Source organism: Lepidochelys kempii, chromosome 20, assembly GCF_965140265.1.
Source record: "Lepidochelys kempii isolate rLepKem1 chromosome 20, rLepKem1.hap2, whole genome shotgun sequence".
Taxonomy (NCBI): Eukaryota; Metazoa; Chordata; order Testudines; family Cheloniidae; genus Lepidochelys; species Lepidochelys kempii.
Window position 1 is genome coordinate 3,059,229 of NC_133275.1, and position 20,931 is coordinate 3,080,159.

General features: G+C 60.5%; 1 protein-coding gene across 7 annotated transcripts in view; it reads right to left on the minus strand.

Annotated features, from left to right (window-relative positions):
- Nucleotides 1-20,931, minus strand: part of TAC3 (tachykinin precursor 3) — a 35,239-nt gene that overhangs the window by 1,605 nt on the left and 12,703 nt on the right. For 2 of the 7 annotated variants that reach the window (XM_073318467.1, XM_073318469.1), the window contains exons 2-6: nt 6,696-6,849; nt 2,459-2,567; nt 2,245-2,274; nt 1,576-1,629; nt 1,242-1,316 (exon numbers count right to left, since the gene is read on the minus strand). In XM_073318467.1, coding sequence (XP_073174568.1) covers nt 1,243-1,316; nt 1,576-1,629; nt 2,245-2,274; nt 2,459-2,567; nt 6,696-6,809 — 381 coding nt within the window. In that variant the 5' untranslated portion in view covers nt 6,810-6,849 and the 3' untranslated portion in view covers nt 1,242. Of the gene's footprint in view, nt 1-1,241; nt 1,317-1,575; nt 1,630-2,244; nt 2,275-2,458; nt 3,021-6,695; nt 6,850-7,063; nt 7,143-9,796; nt 9,929-15,367; nt 15,583-20,931 lie in introns of those variants that run through there. The other 5 variants (XM_073318471.1, XM_073318466.1, XM_073318468.1 and 2 more) reach the window with 5 other exon arrangements.

The window sequence follows — 20,931 nt, forward strand, 5'->3', positions numbered from 1 at the left end:
CCCCATAACGTGAGCCCAGGACTCAACAGAAAAATGTTCTCAATTCCAGGGCCAGAAGGGACCGTTGTGATCACCTAGTCTGACTCCAGGGGGCCCGGGGGCCATGGCCCCATCACTTTTTACCAGCCATAAGGGCGAACGATGGGGGGAGGGAGCAGAAAGGAGTGAGCAGGGGATGGAGTTTTGGGGGAGGAAGAAGTGGTGCAGAAGCGGGGCTCGGGGAGCTGGGGCAGCGTGGGGGCGGGGCCTCGGGGAAAGGGGGTGGGGCATCAGGTGGAAAGGGGGTGGGGCCGCATTTTGGGCACCAGTGGGCCCCCCCCCCCGCCACACTTTTAAGGAGTTGCAGCTGCTCCTGTCTAGCACAGGCCAGAGAACTGCCCTGCCTTAATTCCAGTGGTTAGCGACCCGCCTCGTTAAAATTGTGCACCTTGTTTCCAGTCAGAATCTGTCTAGCTTCAACTTCCCACCCTTGGATCTCACTTTGCCTTCGTTTGTTAGATCCAAGAGCCCTTGGTCGTCAGATTTTAGTTTCCCATAGAGGTATTCCTGGGCCGTGATCAAGTCATCCCTTAGCCTTCCCTTTGTGATGCCAAACCTGCCAGGACCCCCCGCCCCCATCTCGCTACAGAGAAAGGCAGGTTGGTCACCACACACGCGCACCCCCACACACCAGTGAGGTTTGGGGCACCATGACACGCTGAATACTCCCCTTCCGGATCAAAGCAATGGGACTCATTGGTCAGCTGGAGGGGTGACCTTCGCCACTCGCCATCCAAACCTTCTGGGGTGAAACTGGCAAAGCTCACTGAAGCCAGGATGGCTAATCCGTGATGCCAGGATCTCACCCTCATTGTCCCAGAAGCAGGTGGCATTGGCCACCTGCATCTCAGCCTGGCACAGCAGCTCTGTGTCCGGACTCGAAAGAGGTGAAGGATTCGCAGTCCCAGGGTGGCAAGGACCTGGCAATTCAGCTGGCCTGTAGCCCAGCCTCTCATCTGAGCGCCATTGGCAAGCGGCCCCCGCGGGTCGGGTAACACGCTCCCAGCTTCCCCTGCCAGAGGCCCGAGCTGCGGGGAGACGGGGGGCTGCTTTTCTCAACCTTGCCGGGCCCCAGGAAAAAGGACGGCAGAGCACCACGCCTGGGCTAGTGACACAAGCACAAGCTGCGGGCGTATGGGCGTGAGCCCGCGTGTGTCGCACGGGAAGAGGAGCTAACAGAACCGGGTCCCCACTGCCCTCACCTCATTCTGCATTTGGGGGATATTTGAGGTCGCCGAAGCCAGTGGAAGTCTCCTTGTTCCTGTCTGTGGGGTCGTCTAGGGTTAAACAGCGGGGCAGAGAAGCAGTCAGTTCCTTCCCAGGCCCATTCGCCCAGCCGGGACGGCCCCCACCCACTTCTCAGCCCCTGCAGGAATCCCCGCTCCTGGAACGGTCAACCTGTTCCGCCCCCCGGGTGTCACCGGAGTGGGGAGACAGCGGCCAGAGCTGGATGCGCTGGGACTGGGGCAGCCGGGTGGCGCCTCGCCGCACAACCACCCCCCACGCCCAAGATGGCCTGACACGGGCCCCACCTACCGGGCTCTGGGGTCCTTTTGCCCATGAGGCCGACAAAGAAGTCGTGCATGTCCCCTGCAGAAAGACAAGGGGGTCAGCAGAGTGGGTGCCCCAGGCTGAGTCAGCCCGGCAGGCCAGGGCAGGGAGGAGACGCCACCCGAGGCTTTTCATCCTGGTCACCTTTGCCAAAGCACCTTCTGGGTCCAGATCCCCTGCACCCCCACCCCTCGAGACACCTCAGGCCCAGCTCCCAGACTTGCCGTGTGCCCGGCCCGAGCAACTGGCACAGCCGGAGCTCGACGTTTGCAGAGGACCTCTGGCTGGGCACACAGCAACAGAGGTGCCAGTTGGAACCAAACAGGGTGGCACACGGGAGCAAAACTCCTACGTGTGGGGGTGGGGCTCTGGGGCAGGGACTGCCCTGGCCGACCCAAGGCTCCAGGGCCCAACCCGGGGCCAAGTGCAAACGGGACCTAACTGTGGCCCTGGGAAGCCGGGGCTGCCTGAGGCTTTGGCTGGCTTTCAAGGGCGGGTCCTGTCTACACTCCAGCTCGTGACAGCGTCGTCTGCCTTCATTGCTGTGTCGATCAGGAGCGCAGAGTGGAGCGGGGGTGGGGAGAGGCCGGGGCGTCCCCCAGATGGATAGGGCAGAGAACCCGGTGCCAGGGAAGGAGGGAAAACAGGACTTACGTTTCTGAGGGGGGATGGGCATCTTGGTACCTGGAAGAGAGAAGTGGGGGGGGGTCAGTGGTGCTGGGGGGCAGCAATCAACCTCGCCCCCCTCCCGCTTTCACTGCTTTCTCCCCATCCCCCGCCTGATAGCAGCTCCCCGCTCCGGCCCCTTCCAGTCTCCTCCGTCCCCCGGTTAGTTTTCTCAGGGCAGGGGGTGGGGCCGGGTACTCACGGGCATCGTCCTTGCCCGCCAGCTGCAGCAGTTCCTCGTAGGAGACCCGGTGGCCATTGTAGAGTCTCCTGAGCAGGGCCGTGGGCAGCTTGTAGAGGTCTGAGCTCGGCTGCGGGGAAGACAGGGAGAGAGGCAGGCGTGAGCCCCAAACGCAGCGGGGCCGAGGGGCCAGGCGGGCGCGGAGAGCCAACTCTAGGGACAAGGGACGGCACCACGGGCCCCGATTCCCTCCCCTCCCTGGCTCCTGCCAGCCCTGGCACCTGTGGCCCTGAGCCCCACCCGGAGTTTTGCCCGCCCCGCGCTGGCCCTGCCATGCTGCAGCCGAGCTCCCGGGGCCGGATACCTCCAAGATTTTGGCAGCGTCAGGGCGTTGCCGACTGTGGGGCGTCAGCGGCGGCTCCCAACCGCCCCCCCGGCTCCCCATTATGTGCAGGAGCGGGTGGGCACCCCGGCCCAGCCGGCCCAGTGCTCCGGGAGCAGGATCTTCCCCATGGGGATTTCGTCACATTTGCATCAAACGCCACTCAGCCCCCAACCTCGGCCTGGCAGGAGACGCCTGATCGCAGTGACAAGCCAGCGTGAAACCTGACAGCTGTTCCCAGCGCTGTGGGGTGGGGGTGGGGGGGACGGGCCGAGTGGGGGATGGGCCCAGCCCTAGACTCTCCCCTCCAGCCCTGCCAGTGCCCCTCAATCCCAACCCACAGCCCCCGGCTAGCCCAGCCCCAGACTCTCCCCTCCAGCCCTGCCGGTGCCCCTCAATCCCAACCCGCAGCCCCCGGCAAGCCCAGCCCTGAAATTTTCTTGAGCCCTGGCCACTGTTCCTGTCCATCTGCAGCCGAGTCTCTAGGCTGAGCTCGCATTTAACTCATCTCACTGATGTCCTAACCAGCCGGACTCCCGAGGGTGGGGGTGTCTCCAGCATTAACCCCTGCACTCCTGGGGCTGGCCACAAAGCAGGCCCTGCCAGCCCTACAGAAACCTCCCTGACGCGGGATTTCCTCCTGGGGGGGAAATCAACCAGCAGCTCCCCTGAGAAATCTGCTCTCGGAGCTGGGGTGGGGGTGGACGTGCAGGGGGGACCCCCGGGGCTCGGTGCGGGCTCAGCGGGGGCCCCGGCTTATCCCCCCCAAGCTGACAGGAGAGTCAAGTACCTGTGAGGAACAGGTGATTTGCCAGCAAAATCCTCACTCCCCTGCAAATTGGGGGGAGGGGGGGCATGCTTGGGGGAGCCTTTAACCCTTAGGAGGCCAAGTGCTAACCCACCCCCAGCATGAGTCCGCCCCCCCCCAGCTGGTTCATCATCTCAGCTGCTTTTCTGGCAGCAATCTACCGCTCAGAGACATTCCCTATTGCCGAGCCCATCAGAAGAGCCAGCCCTTGTCTGTGTCTCGTTCCAGCCACTGCTCGGAGAGAGGAGCAATTTACGGAGAGAAAGAAAGAAACAAACAAAAGCCCACCCCAGACAAAATGAGGAAAATGGTCCTGAAGCGACCGACCCAGAGAGAATCGCTTGCCAATGGCCTGGCGCGGCCCTGCAGTTCGGGGCCATTTGCTGAAAGCAGCCGCCCGAGGCCGGGGATCTTAGCAAAGGGCTTCCCAAAGCTCCAGTTGTGGGGGGGGCTGAGGGGGGGCTGTTGGAAAGCAATTTGCATTCCGCAGAGCCCCCGCCTGGAGCAAATCCCCCGCCTTTGCACACCACGGATTTGCACGCACCGAGGGTGACCAGATCACAAATGCGAAAAGTCAGGACATGTTTTTTTCCCACGAGGAGGGGGAGTTATAGTTGCGAATATAAGAGACAATGCCTAAGATTGGGCCAGCCGGTCGCCCTCTGTGCCATCGGCTCCCCATCGCCGTGGACAGAGACAAAGCTCATGATCTACCTCACCCTGCTCAACCCTTAGGTGCTCCTGGTGTGTGGGGATGCAGCCTAAGGGAGTTAGGTGCCTAAGTCCCCTTGGAAGCCAATGGAAGGCAGGTGTTTAAGAGGCTGCCAGGGCAGAGGGGCAGAAGCATCAATCACTCTGGCAGCTGGCATAAAGGGGGCACAGAGCCGGCCTAACCCCAATGGCCCACAGCCAGAGCCTTGGCGCAGGGGGCGTTCCAGGACGGGGGTGGCCCTTCTCCCAGCCTCCCTTCCAGCCAGGGAAGGCGCCAACCCAGCACATCCGTCCGTCTGTCCATCCAGGTCCCCGTCTTGCTCGATTCCCGAGCCGGGGAAGGGGCCCTCCCCAAAAGCCACTGAAAAGCCTCTGCCCTGCTTGGGGGACATACGAGGAGCCCACGCCCAGGGAGCCAGCTGGCACAGAGCTGCAGCAGGGCAGAGCTGGGCACCTCTGGGTATGTGAGAGCCCAGTGTGCAAGCAACGCCAGGCAAGGCACTTTTGTCTCACTGGTCCCTCGGGCTTTCCCGTCGGTCCGTAGCCACCTGCTGGCCCTCGTCTTAGAGTGGAACCACGCTGGGGCCAGGACTGTCTTCTTGTCCCATGTTTGTACAGCGCCTAGCGCCGGGGGTCCCACTCCATGACCAGGGCTCCCAGGTGCTACCGGAATGCAGACAGGTTAACAAATAATAATGCCTAGCTCTGTCCATGAGGAGATCTCCCACATGAGCAGAACTCCCTAGCTACTAGGCCAGGCCAACTCCCACGTCCAGCTAAGAATCATCATTAACAAGGGCCTGGAGGCTGCAGGGCTGTCGTGAGTGGTGGTGAAAAGAGGAACTGGGATCTCTGCACGGAGCAGGCTGCCATGAACTGAGGGAAACTGAGGCAGACTCGCCCAGCACAGACTCAGTGAGTCTAGACCAGAGATGGAAATGGGCGGGGGGCACAAAGCAGGGCCTGAACGCAGGTGGTGGGGTGGGGAGAAGCCCCCTGTCTGCCGGAGCACGGCCGCTCCCCCAAGGGACGGGTCAACGGGCACATGCTTGTGTGTGTGTGTGTGTCCCTGTGTCCATCTGTCCATCCTGCTGCCCCCGCTGGAGGGTCTGAGCCCTGCTCTGTGTGTGCACACGTGCGGGCAGGCTGCTTCACATCTCCTGCGTGCCCCCCGCCAGAGAGCCCCCCTGTAACCTAGGGGTGTGGCACCAGCGGGGCACAGCTCTGGGCGTGGGGGTGTATTCGAGTCCTGGTGAGTCTGAGGGGTTGGGGATGCACCCCGAGGGGCTGGGCAGCTGGACAGCAGGTTCCAGGACTCAGAAGGGGGGTGCCCAGGTCTGTGCCCTAAGTATGTGCCTAGGGACCCCGAGACTGGGGCAGGGGCTGGCCTCTGGATCCCCAGTGAGTGAACAAAGCCCAGGGGCTTGGCTGCCCCCCAAGCCGTCCTAGGGCGGGGGCGCTTGCTCGCGTTTGTTCCAGCCCAGGCAGGTGAGATCCCTTCCCTTAGCAGGGGTTACACAAGACTCTTCGGCCACCAAGGATGAGCTGTGCCGGGAGAGGAGCGTGGGATCGCGGCTGGGATGGGCAGCGCCGGCCACGGGGGCACGGCCAGGGAGCTCAGGACTTACCTCCCAGCCACTCTCCCGAGAGCAGCGGTTTTGTCTCCAGCCAGGTCACCCGCAGAGCAGCCGGGCGCTCGCTCCCTAATTGCTGTTCTCCCTCGCGGCCAGAGCCGAGTCAGGGTCGCCTGCTACCAGCACCTCGTTGGGTTAAATGGTGGGGGGGACCCATTAAGGGGGAAGGGCTCTTCCCAAAGAGCTGCCAGGCAGCTCATCAGAAACATGCCCTGGCCGGCAGAAGTCAGCGGGTCGTTACTGTGGTGGCGTTTAGGGTCACAAGGGACTGGCTGGGCCACCCTCCCGTATAGCACGGACCTGAGAGTTTCACTCAATTTACCCCTGGGTTGAGCCCAATAACTTGGGTTTGGCGCACGTACCGGCTCCAACTGAGATCAGGTCACTTGGGAAAATTTTGGCCTGGATGTTTTTTCCCCAGACATGAATGTAAATGGTTTGGATTTGCCCCATGATTAACTAATGCTCCCCATCTAGTCACCACAGAGTTTCCTGGCAGGGAGACAGCTTGAATTTCTAATGGAAAAACGCCATGCAGAGTTGTCCGGGAAAGCCAAAAACCCAGGCACAAAACCAAATTGTATCCCCCTTTTGGCCATAGGCCCGCAGCGCCAGGGTGGGAGGTGAGTCAAGAACATGTCTTGCGTTCCTTTGCCCCCGGGGCCAGCCACGTAGACTCCGATCTCTTCGCACCCCAGCCAGCCCCGCTCCCTCCCTTTCTACCTTCGCCTGGATCCCGCTGGCCGTCTGTTGCTTCTCCGTCCCTTCGCAGTAGCCGTGACACAGCTTGGCCGCCGCTAAGGACAGCAGCACCGTCAGCACCAGGGGGCTTTTCATTTTCCTCTCCCGAGGGCTGGGACTGGGGGTGATGGCCAATCTAAGGAACGAGAGAGACAAGGTGGGTGCGGTCCAATAAAAGATACAGGCATTTCCAGACCAAAACAAGGCCGGATTCATTCTTAGCATTAGCAGCAAGGACGCGGGACTGCGTTCTAGTCCCCACTGGCCTGCCAGCTGGCCTCGGGACAAGTCACGGCCCCCGCTCTGTGCCTCGGTTTCCCCCTCTGTACAATTGGGGTCACACTACTCACCTGCCTTGGCACAGTGCTTGGAGATCCACGAGCGTGGAACGTAAGAGCGAAGAGCCTCTACTCACGCTTGGTGGTGTAAACGCTTGCAAATGGGAGTGAGTGTTACATAATCAAGCCCTAGAAGGCAAATCAACTGGGGGGGGGCGCGAAGGAGAAGTTTGGGGGAGCAAACCCAGGGGCTAAAACCAAACATGTAGATATTAGTAAGATCGGTGCAAGGCGTGCTTCTCACTAGTGCGGGGAGGCTCACAGTAGACCCAGTGCCCTAATGCCTAAGGCAGCTCCCCACCCGGGTAGGGAAATCGTCAAATAACCCCCTTCCCCAGCCCTCTCTCCAAGCCTGTTGCCAGTTCACCACTTGGCTCCTGGACTCTGACTTGAGTACGACTGCAGATCGCCCGGTGCAATCTGTCCGCCAGCCCCACCAGCCAGGGCAAGGGCTGGCGTTTCTCCTCCCTGGAATTTCGGACAGATTTGGGTTGGATTTTAAGCAGTTTTTGCCTGACGAGCCTGAAAAATAAAGTCCCAACTTTGGAAGGGGGGGAAAAAGGAAGCAAATGACGTTAAAGCTAAGGAACAGAATGTGCTGGGAATTTGGAGGAAAAGCCGGAGACTAGCAGAGAAACTCAGTGACCCAATCTTATTTCTTTCCCATCTCTCTTTTCTCGGCCTGTGCAACCCATGGGAAATTATCTTCTCAACCTGGCGGAATCTCCTCCCTGGCAGCGAGGCAGAGGCGAAATAGCGGAAGCTGGAGAAAATTACCGCCAGCCATTCAGAGTGGGAACATGCCTCTCCCGCTGATGGGATTTTACGAGCTCGGCTTTGGTTTTGCTGATGAGGTGCCGGTCACCACCTGTCTGTTGGCATCACCTGGCTGGGACTGATATTGATTCTCTGGGCTAATCAGCTCACTGGAGCCAAATTTAATGCCCCCCCCACCCCCGCCAGCTAATCAAGTCTGTTTACTGAAGTGCACATTGCATGTCACCCAGCAAAGCCACCATGGGAAGGGCGGCAAAACCTTCACCCTTGGAAATCTCTCAGCCCTTAATGAGACACACTCACACAAGAAACTCAGAGCCAGAGAGTCAGGAAGGCACCAGCCCCCCATTAGCCCCATGCCAGCCTCTCCAGGGCACCGCTGCTTTTTGCAAAGTTTGCTGGAGGTTGGCAGAGAGGGAAGCAGCCAGGAAGGAGTGTGAGGGAAAGGGGCCGTTTGCCTTTATTGCGGGGAGGGGAGACACATCATTAAACAGTGCTTAGATGTCACACACATATGCCCAGGCACGATAATGCCCACCCAGCCAATCGTGCACACGCCAGCTCACGTTCACACGCACTCACAAACCCGGATCCACTGACGCACACGCGTGCAAACACACTCGCTCATGGTCACATGCACTCACAAACCCGGATCCACTGACGCACACGTGTGCAAACACACTCATGTTCACATGCACTCACAAACCTGGATCCACTGACGCACACGCGTGCAAACACACTCGCTCACGGTCACATGCACTCACAAACCCGGATCCACTGACGCACACGTGTGCAAACACACTCATGTTCACATGCACTCACAAACCCGGATCCACTGACGCACACGCGTGCAAACACACTCGCTCACGGTCACATGCACTCACAAACCCGGATCCACTGATGCACACGTGTGCAAACACACTCATGTTCACACGCACTCACAAACCCGGATCCACTGACGCACACACGTGCTAACACACTCGCTCACGTTCACACGCACTCACAAACCACGATCCACTGACACACACGCGTGCAAACACACTCACTCATGTTCACTTGCACTCACAAACCCAGATCCACTGATGCACATGTGTGCAAACACACTCACATTCACACACACTCACAAACCCGGATCCACTGATGCACACACATGCTAACACACTCGCTCACGTTCACACGCACTCACAAACCCGGATCCACTGACGCACACACGTGCAAACACACTCGCTCACGTTCACATTCACAAACCCGGATCCACTGATGCACACGCGTGCAAACACACTCGCTCACGTTCACACGCACTCACAAACCCGGATCCACTGATGCACCCGCATGCAAACACACTCGCTCACATTCACACGCACTCACAAACTCGGATCCACTGACGCACACACGTGCAAACACACTCGCTCACGTTGACATTCACAAACCCGGATCCACTGATGCACACGCGTGCAAACACGCTCGCTCACATTCACACGCACTCACAAACTCGGATGCACTGACGCACACATGTGCAAACACACTTGCTCTCATTCACATGCACTCACAAACCCCCTCGAACTCACGGCTCCACTGACGCACCCGCGTGCAAACACACTCACTCACACGCATGCACAAACACACACTCACACATGACAACCGCAAAGCCCCTGCTCTTTTCATAGCAACTGAACGGTGGTTCTGAGATCCCCCGAAGGAACCAAGAACCCCGCCAAGCTGAGCGGATCTTTTAACCTTTGCCCCTATTTTGAACCCTTTTCTAATCTCCCCCCCTTGTCGCTTTCGCTCCCCAGATCAGATCATTCTCAGCAGCTTCGCCAACTTTCTCTGTCTCATTTTTTTCCAAGCTAGGATTTGGCTTAAAAGAAAAAAACAAAACAAAAAGCCAGCGAATCCCACCCAAAAGCCACCGGAATGCCCTGCCACCCCGCTCCCATCGCCCGCAGCCCAGGGATGGCCACCTACCTGCCCAGACTCCTAGCCAGTGCCGGGGCTGGTCCCTCCCTGCAGCGCTGAGCGGCAGCTGCGTTCCCGGGCTGCTCTCAGACACTGAGCAGAGGGGCTGCCGTGCTCCCAGCCAGAATTAGCAGCCTCCAGTCACCGTCATGAACAGCCCCGCACTGCCGGCTCAGCTGGGTTTAATAGGGGGGCTGGGGCTAGGCTGGGGAGGGACATGGAGAGCCACCAATGGGGGGACCCAGCGGGGGAGGGGTCTCGAGTCCGCCCCCCCCCAGCATGCCCCCCCCATGTTACACACCATGTCATCCGTGCGCACATTACACACACGCCAGTCACACCCCAACACAACCACCACACAGCACACGCACCAGCGGGCCCCCCCCATGACACCCCCCAGCATCTCCCTTGCACACATATCCACACTGCGCACAGATCACACATGTAGACATTACATGCAGCCTCATCACACCCCCCCCCTTTGAAGTGGTTTCCATTATATCCACGGTTTACAGTTTAGTTCAATGGCTCTCAGCCCCCCCACTATACAAATGGTTCCAGCACCCCGGCCGACCACTGGTGTAGACGTGAGGGGAGCAGGCAGGCCGCCCCGTGGCCACGGGATGCTATGGGGTTTGATGCAGCAGCTGGGCCCTTCCCGGATGGGGCCGACCCCTGGGGAGGAGAGAGAAAGGGCGGCTGTCAACGCTCCTTTTGTCCCCTCTTGCCGGGACTGGGGAGACTCGGTTTGTTCAACAGACACTGAGGTGGGGGGAGTCCCCATATCTGACCCCCACCGGGAATGGGCAACGTGAGCCCAGGGCTGTGGGCCATCCATCCCCCCTGCAGACCCCTGTTGGCTCTGGGCGCCGCTCGATGGGAAGTTGCCGGCGTCTCTGCTCCCACCCCGCCTCTGTGCTGATCCCCCCGCCCCGCTCCCACCCCACAAGCCTTGCCAGGAGCAGAGGCAAAGAGGGATGGGGGACAGGGCCCTGGGCGGCCCGTCCCGCTGTGCCCTGCGACCCCCAGGCCGCAACTTAGAGCAGCCCCTGGGGCTACGTCGCCCCCGTTTTCAAGGTGCCTTGAAGCCAACTGCCCCCACCCTGTGGGCTGCTCACCCGAGTCTCTGCACCCTGAGCCTCTGCCCGGCGGGTCCACGGCCCCACAGCCCCGGGAGCTCGCTCTGTCTCGGGGGCCGCAGGCTGGATCCTCAGCTGTGTTCCGGATGCAGCTTCTTGGCCCCAGCTGGGTTCCTCAGCTCCCAGGTGGGGTCGGGGGCCCCCAGCAGCTTGTGAGCGGAGTCGGTTGGGGCTGGAGGCCAGAGAGAGAATGACCAGAGCATCCCCCTGGGCGTCGAGGCACTTCTCAGGGAGCGCCAAGGGGGAAGGTCTGTTCTGGGACAAGCCAAGCCAGGGCTGCTCCTATCTCAACCCCTTGAGTCCCTCCCAGCCCCAAGCGGGCACTGGATAAGCACACGGGAAAGCAGCAACTTTGGGTGGGAGAGAGTCCCCTGCCGCATCCGCCTGCCCCAGCTGCGTTGGCCACATGCCAAGAACAATGTTTTGGCAAGCGTGGGTCTATCCCGCCAGGCTGCCGCCCTGAGCCCCGAGCTCATTGTTCTCAACGCAGGCCGTGGATGAAACGTTCCCGCTGTGAGCCAGCGCCGGGAGAGAACTGCACCGCAACTAACCGGGCAGCATGTCTGCAGGATCTAGCTGCCGATGCCTTCTGGTGGCGGCTACGACCTGTCGCACCAGCGGAGGTCCCAAGAGCCCGGTGGGGGAAGCTGCTCACGGCAACCCCAGCACAGGCAGACCGCGAGAATGGGGTTTCCCCTCCCGTTTTCCACACTCCCCGCAAGGGCTCTCTTCTCCCTTTCCCCTCTCCATGTCCTTTGCTGTCACACCCCGCCCTGCCTGCAAATCCACCCACTGATTTCCAGAGGTGGACGCGGCCCCATCTCCCAGAGCTGAACGGGACAAAGCTAACCCAGACAGTGAATATTGTGGGCTGCTCTCTGCCCCCCCCCCTAGATCCCAGGAGCCGAATGCAGCGCCCCCACTTCCATCCGAACAGAACGGAACGAAATCAGATCCTCCACCGAATTGAGGGTTTTGTCTTTTATTCCTGTTTTCCTAGAGGAGACAATTAAAACTCCCAGCCCGTGTAACCCAGCAACCATAATTGCCTTGCCGATGAAGCGCACGGTAAGTTTCTCTTTAGCAACGGGATGTTCCAAACACCGATGCGACTTTCTCTACTGAAGAGCCAAAGTTGACTCCCCGGGCTCCGGGGACGGTGGGAGCATGCGGCGGCAAAACGAAAGCAGAGGGGGGCTCAGAAGCACCCGGGGTCCTTCTTACGCTCAGAGACGTGGCGCAAAAACGTGGGGCGTTCTTATTTGCTGATTCCGGGGGGGTTGAGACTTTCTTTAAAGCACAGGAAAGGTCCCAGAGGCCACAGCCCTGATGCTCAAGACACCTCGGTAGCGGCCCCGGGGCCAAGGCTTTAGACCAGGCTTTTGGGCTTGGCAGCCCCGTAGTCAAGATCTATGGAGCCGGGAAAGCCAGAGGCTGCTCTCGTTTGGTCGAGAGGTCGCCAGAGGGTCAGGGCCCGTGGGGAGCGGAGCAGCGGGATTTTAAGCCGCATTTTCAATGCCTCCTGCCCCCCCGCAATTGCTTTTCACCACCCCAGGCAGCCACGGGCAAAGGAACTCAAACCGGGCCCGGGGGCAGAGAAGGGCCAGCAGGATGATCAGCCGGAACGGAGAGCGGCTCCTACCGGGGGGCGGGGATTACAGGGAATCTGCACAGCGCCGACAGGGTGCAATGGCTAATGGGCTAGCACGGGCCTGTTGCCCCAGCGCCAGTCACCCCCAGAACAACTGGCGAAACCAAGAAGGCAACCGTGGGGAGCTGGCAAACGCCCGGCGTCCCCCCTTCACCTCCCAGCCCGTTTGTTTATTCCCTCCCTCCCCCCCCCCGGCCGATCGTGCCGTTTCTCACACGCTCCAGCAGGCCCTCGACTCGGGGTTAGCCGCCGGAGAACACGCCGGTGGCCCGGGGAACAATGGGCCTCACGCACCACGAAGGCGCTCGGCACGCGGCCGGGGCAGCATCTGCAGCAGCAGGATGTTAATTAAAGACGAGCGCGGCCAGAGGAGGCCTAGTTAATTAATATCAGCATTTCCCCACATGCACCCCTCCCCTAATTGCAGGGGGAAGATCGCCCCGGAGAGCGACGGGGCCTTTCTGGCTCCCCACCCATTGTTGTTTATGGCTTTCATTTGCGGCGGCCCGTCTCGCGGAGGCTGGTACAGTGACGCTGGCTGGCTGGCTGGCTGGGGCGTGAATGGCCCTTGGGCACTGCCGAGAGGATCGAGACGAGGCACAAGCCAGGGCCCCGGGGTCGCTCTCTCCGATATCGAGATGGACCAGTCAAGGTGGGCCAAGGGCTGCATTGAAACGAGGCCTTTAAGGGCGAGGAGACACAGGGAACTACAGACAGTGGGGTGTAGTGGTTAGAGCAGGGAGGATTGGGACTCAGGACTCAAGGGTTCTTCTCTCTGGTCTGCCACTGACTCCTTGGGGGTGGGCGGGGAAATCTCGATCGCCTCCCCACCCCCTCTCTGGGCCTCAGTTTCCTCAGCTGCTGGAGACAATACAAACCGCTGGGCTGGGCGAGCTGCCATCCCGAAGGCATTCTCAGCCCCTGCAGGAGGGCAAAGGGGAAGGAGGAGGATGTATACGGGAATAGAACCCAGGCGTCCTGCCTCCACCCGCTCCCGGCTCCAGCCCCTAGACACGTTCCCGCTGGTGCCTCGGCCGTTCTCCCATTACGCTGCTTGGTGGGGAGGTTAACCTGGTGCTCCGTGGGGGTTATCAGGTAATTGCCCTGCCCCCCCATGCTGAGGAATTTCATCCCCCCCCACACACACACTCCCCCCACTCACCTTCTGATCGCCTTTCCCCTCCCCGCAGCTGTGCTCCAAGAGCTCAGGGGGTTAGATGCTGCAGAGGCTGGAACCAGCTGGTTCCTGGATGGCGGGCTGGGGCGGGGCAAAGGGCCCCAGATTTCCAGCCACGCCCGCATGTCCAAGCCCCTTGGAATGGGCCCCAGGGCAGAACGGCTTTGCAGGCCCGAGGAGGGCATGGCCACCCAGCAATAACGCGAGAGAGCAGGGGACAACGCCCGGTTCTGCCCCAGACTCCCTCGGTGCAAGATGGGCATACTCCTGCTGCCCTGCCTCCCGCTGAGGATAAATGGGTTCAAGGCTCAGCTGCACCAGCACTGGCTAGCTCGATTGAGCGGGGGCTAATGCGGCAGCTGGCACGGTGGCCCCCAGGGAGTTACTGCAATCCATCTAGCACTCAGAGCCGGCCTCCCCCAGCCCTTTGCAGTGTGTTATTGACCCTGGCGGTGTCTGGGCCAGGCTGTGTATTTCTGCCTGCCAGGAGACGGCCCAGTCTGTGTGAACCCGCCACGCCCGTGGCCCCAGAGAGCCCCACCCTGCTTCGTGGCTGTAATGAGATCCCTGCATTGGGCTGGCTACGGGTACTACACCCCGCTCCCCAAGTCTCCGCCGCCTGAGCTAGAGGGCCAGGATATTCGGCGTTATCCTCCCTACTTTAGATAGGGAAACTGAGGTACAAGGAGAGGCACCAAATTGGGTCCAGGTCCTGATGGAGCTGGGAAGAGAACGCAGGAGTTCTGCCTCTAAACGCCAACCAGAAGAGAGAGCTACTGACCGAAAGGTGCCCCCTCTGCCCCCCCCCGGCGGTGTGTGATTTGGGGGGGTGGGGGGCGGAGCCTGGAGGATCACACAGACTCGGAAGCCCTTGGAAATCCAGCACACGAGTCCCACTGAGCGGAACGTGAGCCGGCGAATTACTCAGCTCTCCAGTGGCCGGGCAGCCCCACGGCGGGGCCTTCTCCCTGCAGGGGAGCAGCAACTGGGTTTGAAACGGCAGGGCTGCGGCTGCCCCCTGGGAAGAGAGAAGGCCCACGGGTCCCTGCAGGGTGCGGACTGTGCCTGGGGCGAGGGGGGGATGTGTGTGTGTGGGTGGGGGGGTGAATGCTGTTACACAGCCGTGAGCTTTGTTAGAGGCAGGGGCTCTGCCCCAGGGGACTGGGGGCACCCTCTGTGCCCCGTTGAGCTCAGGTCCTGGCCTGGATGCAGGCAGGGGCCCGGGCATGGCTGGCTGGCAGCCGAGGGCACCGTGGCCCTTGTCGGTGCAGGAGGGGGGCGAGGGGACACGGTCTGCCATGAATTACGGCCCTTGCGGGGAGCCCTTGATCTGCTGGGTTATTAAGGAGCCGAAGAAGATGGAGGCTCTTTGCAGCTAGGGAACTCGCTGCCTGGCATTAGAGGGACAGAGGGTGCTGGGGCAGCGGGGGAGACCAGAGACGGGCAGTCCCCTCCCCACAGAAGGGGTAGGGGCTACGGGAGAGGAGGATGAGGAAGGCTGGAGAGGAAGGCTTGGAACTGGGCATTTTAAAGACCCTGTGTCAATGCATGCACACATGTTCCCTTACACACACGTTCTCTCTTACACACAGCACAAAGTTAATTGCCTCTACCTTTCCAAGCCCACCTGGGAGTTCTCCCTCACGCTGCCAAGATAAGTTGTCAGCGCCCGATGTTCAGATGGTGACAGGTGGGGACAGAAAGTCTCTCGCTGACTTTGACGAGCACAGCACAAAGAGAGGAAGGAGAAAACGAAGCCGAGGAAGGGAAAACGGGCCAGGACAGCCGCAGGGAGGGTGGGCCTGGACTCCACCCACGCAGCGGGGAGGTCTCCATCCCGGTAGAAGAGGATGCTCGGCAGCGAGGAAACCCGCAATCAAGCACGGTGAGGCCTTTCCACCCCCAGCGCTCAGCCCCGCCCATAGTGCGTTGGGGGGCCTGGCGTTAACGTTGCAAGATTGCTGCGGTGTCGCTCAGGGGTAGGAGGTGCTAGCAGCAGGGACAACTTGGATGCCCCTGGGCCCACCCTTTACTCGCAGTGTTCCCCCCCGCTGCTACAAAGCTTGAAGTTTTACATCCTCTGCTCCGTCCTCTGCTGGCTCCCAGAGCGCTGATGCCATCAGCGGACACATGGACAGCAGGACCCCACACCTACCGCCACTGCAAGGGGCCTGCGGGCTGGAAGAGAGCATTCTGGGTAGCAATATGCAAATGACCATCTACACCATCCCCCTCTTCTTTTGGAGAGGGGGAGCATAAGGAGCCATGTGTAGCTTCCCCCTCTTTGTTAAGTGTGTTTCACACCCAAGGCCTGTGCAGCAGATGGGCTGGAAATGTAACACAAACAAGTCTGAACAGGGAGCCTCGGGTTCCTTCCCAGAGCCTTCACCCGGCTCCCGGCTCTGTGAGTGTCAGGGCGGCCGCCATGGACAATTACTCCTCATAAGCAGCAAGCCGGAAAGAACGAGGTCAATTAGCTCCCTGAGCCCCACCGTGGGAGTCCTTCAAAATCGACAGCTTCACGCACACAGTCCCAGCCCCTGGGGCAGAATCCTGGAAGCGCTGAAAATGCCCCAGCTGGGGACTGAACCAGAAGAGAGCGCTTCCAAACCCTTTGCGGCTGGATGATGTCAGGCAACAGCAGCAGATGCCGGCAACTCCCCTTTCCTGGTAGTGTTAGGGTAGCATCTAGGAAGCGAGAATTGCAAGCCAGGCCCCGTCGCGCCAGGTGCTGTACAAACGCAGTCTCCTTGCCCTGAAGGAAGGATCAGCAGCTCCACTTTCCCTGCAGGGAACCGTGAGCCAGAGAGATCAAAGGATTTGCCAGAGGAGTCGGACTCAAACTCAGGTCTCGCAAATCCCAGGGCACGGCTCAACCTCCATCCCCTCTCTCCTCTCCACTGCCATCAGCCCCGCGACCCAGCCCCTTCTCTCTCTCACAAACACTCTGCTCCTTGCGTGGCTTCCTCTCACCGGCGTGACCGTCCGGCCTCTCTCCCGATTTATAGCCACGTAAGCAAGCAAAGCTCCAAGGCCCGCAGCTGCCCGCCCGCCCAGGCTCCTGGCGCCCAGGTGCTGTTCTCCGGGGTGCATCGCCAGTGACGCTTTGAGGTGGGGGAGCGGATCTTTAATCGCCAGCAAGTGGGAACGAGGCAGAAGGAAGCCAGCTGGCCTGAGAGAGAGAGAAATGACAGCTTGGCTTGTGAACAGGGCCCGGTCATGCCCGGCTCACCAGCTAAACCCCGCACGGCTTGAGGGCACACTCCATCGGGACCAGGGGGGCTCAGAGAAAGCAACCCTCAGATGCAATCAGGAAACCGAGCAGGTGGAATTGCACGGCGTTCTGCCCCTGCCCCAGCCACCCGTGCTCCCCACCCCAGGGAAATGCAGCTTTAATCAGGCAAATCACCTTGTAGCAGCCCCCCCCCCCGGTGCGCTCAGCAGTGGGGAGGGAAGCCAAGCCCTCCCGCTGTGAAGCACAGGCCAAGAGCCACGCCCATGCGTGGGGAGCGGTAACAGGCGGCTATGGGACAAGGCCAGTCTTGGCCAACGGGCAGAACGTGAGCCCTTCACACTCATCAGTGGATTTAGCCTCAACGCCCCTGGGAGGTAGGGGAGGCAGGGGCCTCCTTTACCGATGGGGAAACCAAGGCACAGAGCAATGAGTGATATGCCCCAGGTCACACAGGGAGCTGAACCTGTGTCTCCCAGTGCCCTATTTGCTAGCCCCTCCTTCCTCATCTGGCTGCATGCGGACAGACCGACCAGCCAAAAGACTCCAGGTCCTCTGCAGCGCTGCAGGCTGGAGATTGTGCTTGGCCCAATCCAGGCCCCCAAAGGGCCAGGAAGGGGGCAGATCACTTGTGCCTCTGCCCCCTTCCCCTCTGCCTGCCCGGGGATGGGGGGTTCACTGCTCAGCCTTGACAGTGCCCATCCTCGCCCTCCTCTCCTCCAGCAGGGAAGGAAGACAGCGTGTGGGAGGCTGAGATGTCAGGGAGCCGAGAACACAAAAGCTGAAGTGGATCGAGACGAGGCCTATTAGCAGCTGAAGAGGGCTGTAATTCAGCTGTGGCAGAGACAGACGGGCTGTGTGTCACGGAGTGTGGGGGAGTCCAGGCCCTGCACCCCTCTTCCTGGGATCCACTGAGACTCTCAGCCAGCCAGTAAAACAGAAGGTTTATTGGACAACAGGAACAGTCCCAAACCGAGCTTGTGGGTACAACCAGGACCCCTCAATCACGTCCTTCTGGGGGAGCAGGGAGCTTAGACCCCAGCCCTGGGGTTCCCTGTGTTCCTCCACCCAGCCCAAAACTGAAAACTAAACCCACCCAGCAGGTTCCCTGCTGCAGCCTCTGTTCACATTCCTGGGCGGAGGTGTCACCTCCCCCTCCCCCTCCTGGCTCAGGTGACAGGCTCTCAGGTCTCCCCTCCCCAGGGCACATTCCCAGGTCAACACTCCCCCCTCCCTGCTGAGTCACATCGTCACATCTCTCCCCCCTTCGAGACTGAACTGAGCGGGGTCACGCTGACCAGTGACCTGGGGAAGTTCGGGGCCCCCTCTCCGGGACAGCGCATCCGCTATCAGGTTGGCACTTCCCTTCACGTGGACCACGTCCATGTCGTAATCCTGCAGGAGCAGGCTCCATCTCAGGAGCTTGGCGTTGGCTCCTTTCATCTGGTGCAGCCAAGTCAGGGGAGAGTGGTCGGTGTAGACAGTGAAGTGTCGCCCGAAGAGATAGGGCTCTAGTTTCTTGAGGGCCCACACCATGGCCAGGCACTCCTTCTCGATGGCCGCGTAGTGTTGCTCCCGGGGTAGCAACTTCTTGCTCAGGTACACGATGGGGTGTCTCTCCCCCTTTTCATCCTCCTGCATTAAGACCGCCCCCAGTCCCGTGTCTGAGGCGTCGGTGAACACCACAAAGGGCTTGTCAAAGTCTGGGTTTGCCAGAACTGGGCCACTGACCAGAGCCTCCTTCAGCGCCCGGAAAGCCTCCTGGCACTGCTCGGTCCAGACCACCTTGTCTGGCTTTCCCTTCTTGCATAGCTCAGTGATGGGGGTGGCTATGGCGCTAAAGTGGGGCACAAATCTTCGGTAGTATCCTGCCATCCCAATAAAGGCTTGGACCTGCTTTTTGGTGTGGGGAGCGGGCCAGTCTCTGATCACCTCCACCTTGGCTGGTTCCGGCTTTAGGCGGCCGCTCCCCACCCGATGGCCCAGGTAAGATACTTCCGCCATCCCCACCTTGCACTTCTCCGCTTTTACAGTCAGCCCAGCCCCCTGGAGTCGGTCCAGCACTTGTCTAACCTGGGACACGTGGTCCTCCCAGGTCTGGCTAAAGACACAGATGTCATCAATATACGCCACGGCAAAACTCTCCATCCCCCTCAGGAGCTGGTCCACTAGGCGCTGGAAGGTGGCCGGCGCTCCCTTGAGGCCGAAAGGCAGGGTCAGGAACTCATAGAGCCCCAGAGGGGTGATAAAGGCCGATTTCAGTCGGGCATCTGCATCCAGCGGCACTTGCCAGTAGCCCTTTGTAAGGTCCATGGTGGTGAGGTACCGAGCTCCTCCCAGCTTGTCTAGGAGCTCGTCCGGCCTGGGCATGGGGTAGGCATCAGATACAGTGATGGCATTGAGCTTCCGATAGTCCACACAGAACCGGACCGACCCGTCCTTTTTGGGGACCAGCACCACCGGCGAGGCCCAAGGGCTGGCAGATGGCTGGATCACCCCCAAAGCCAGCATGTCCCGGACCTCTCTTTCCAGGTCCTGAGCAGTTTTCCCTGTGACTCGGAAGGGGGAGCATCTTATCGCCGGGTGTGACCCTGTCTGCACCCGGTGGACAGTCAGATTAGTGCGTCCAGGCTGGTTGGAAAACAGCTGTCGGTACGGATGCAGCACCTCCCTGACCTCAGCTTGCTGGGCAGGGGTTAGCTGATCCGAGAGGGGAATTGTTTCCAGGGGGAAACCAGCTCTGGTCCCAGGGAATAGATCTACTAAAGGGTCATCTCCCTGCTCTTCCCACTGTCCACACACGGCCAACACCACATTCCCCCTGGCATAATATGGCTTCATCATATTCACATGGTACACCCGGCGGTGGTGCGCCCGGTTTGACAGCTCCACCACATAGTTTACCTCATTGAGCTGCTTGACGACCTTGAAAGGGCCCTCCCAGGCGGCCTGTAGTTTGTTCTTTCTCACTGGGATGAGAACCATCACCTGATCCCCGGTGGCGTAGGCACGGGCCCGTGCCGTGCGGTCATACCAGACCTTCTGCTTCCTCTGGGCTCTGGCCAGATTCTCCCTGGCCAGGCCCATGAGTTCAGCCAGTCTCTCTCGGAAGATCAGGACATACTCCACCACTGACTCTCCATCGGGAGTGGCCTTCCCCTCCCATTCGTCTCTCATCAGGTCCAGGGGGCCCCTCACCCTCCTGCCATATAACAGTTCGAAAGGCGAAAATCCGGTAGACTCCTGGGGCACCTCCCTGTATGCGAACAGCAGGTGAGGTAAGTACTTGTCCCAGTCCTGCGGGTGCTGGTTCATAAAGGTTTTCAGCATCATCTTTAGCGTCCCATTGAACCTCTCCACCAGCCCATTGGACTGGGGGTGATACGCTGAGGCCCAGTCGTGCCGGACCCCACATTTCTCCCACAAGCACCGGAGCAGGGCCGACATGAAGTTGGAGCCTTGGTCTGTCAAGACTTCCTTGGGGAACCCCACTCGGCTGAAAATGGTCAGGAGCGCATCGGCCACGGTGTCGGCTTCAATGGAAGCTAAGGGCACTGCCTCGGGGTAGCGGGTGGCAAAATCTACCACCACCAGAATGTATTTCTTCCCCGACCGGGTCGTCTTGCTGAGAGGCCCCACGATGTCCATGGCCACCTTCTGGAAAGGCTCCTCTATGATGGGCAAAGGTCTCAAAGCCGCTTTCCCCTTGTCCCGGGCCTTCCCCACCCTCTGACAGGGGTCACAGGATCGGCAATACTGCCGGACCGTGGTAAAGACCCCGGGCCAGTAAAAGTTCTGTAGCAACCTCTGCCGGGTGCGCCGGATTCCCTGGTGCCCTGCGAGGGGGATGTCATGGGCCAGGTGCAGGAGCCTGCGGCGATACTTCTGGGGGACCACCAGCTGCCTCCTGATCCCACAGGACTCTACTTCCCTTGTGGGAGCCCA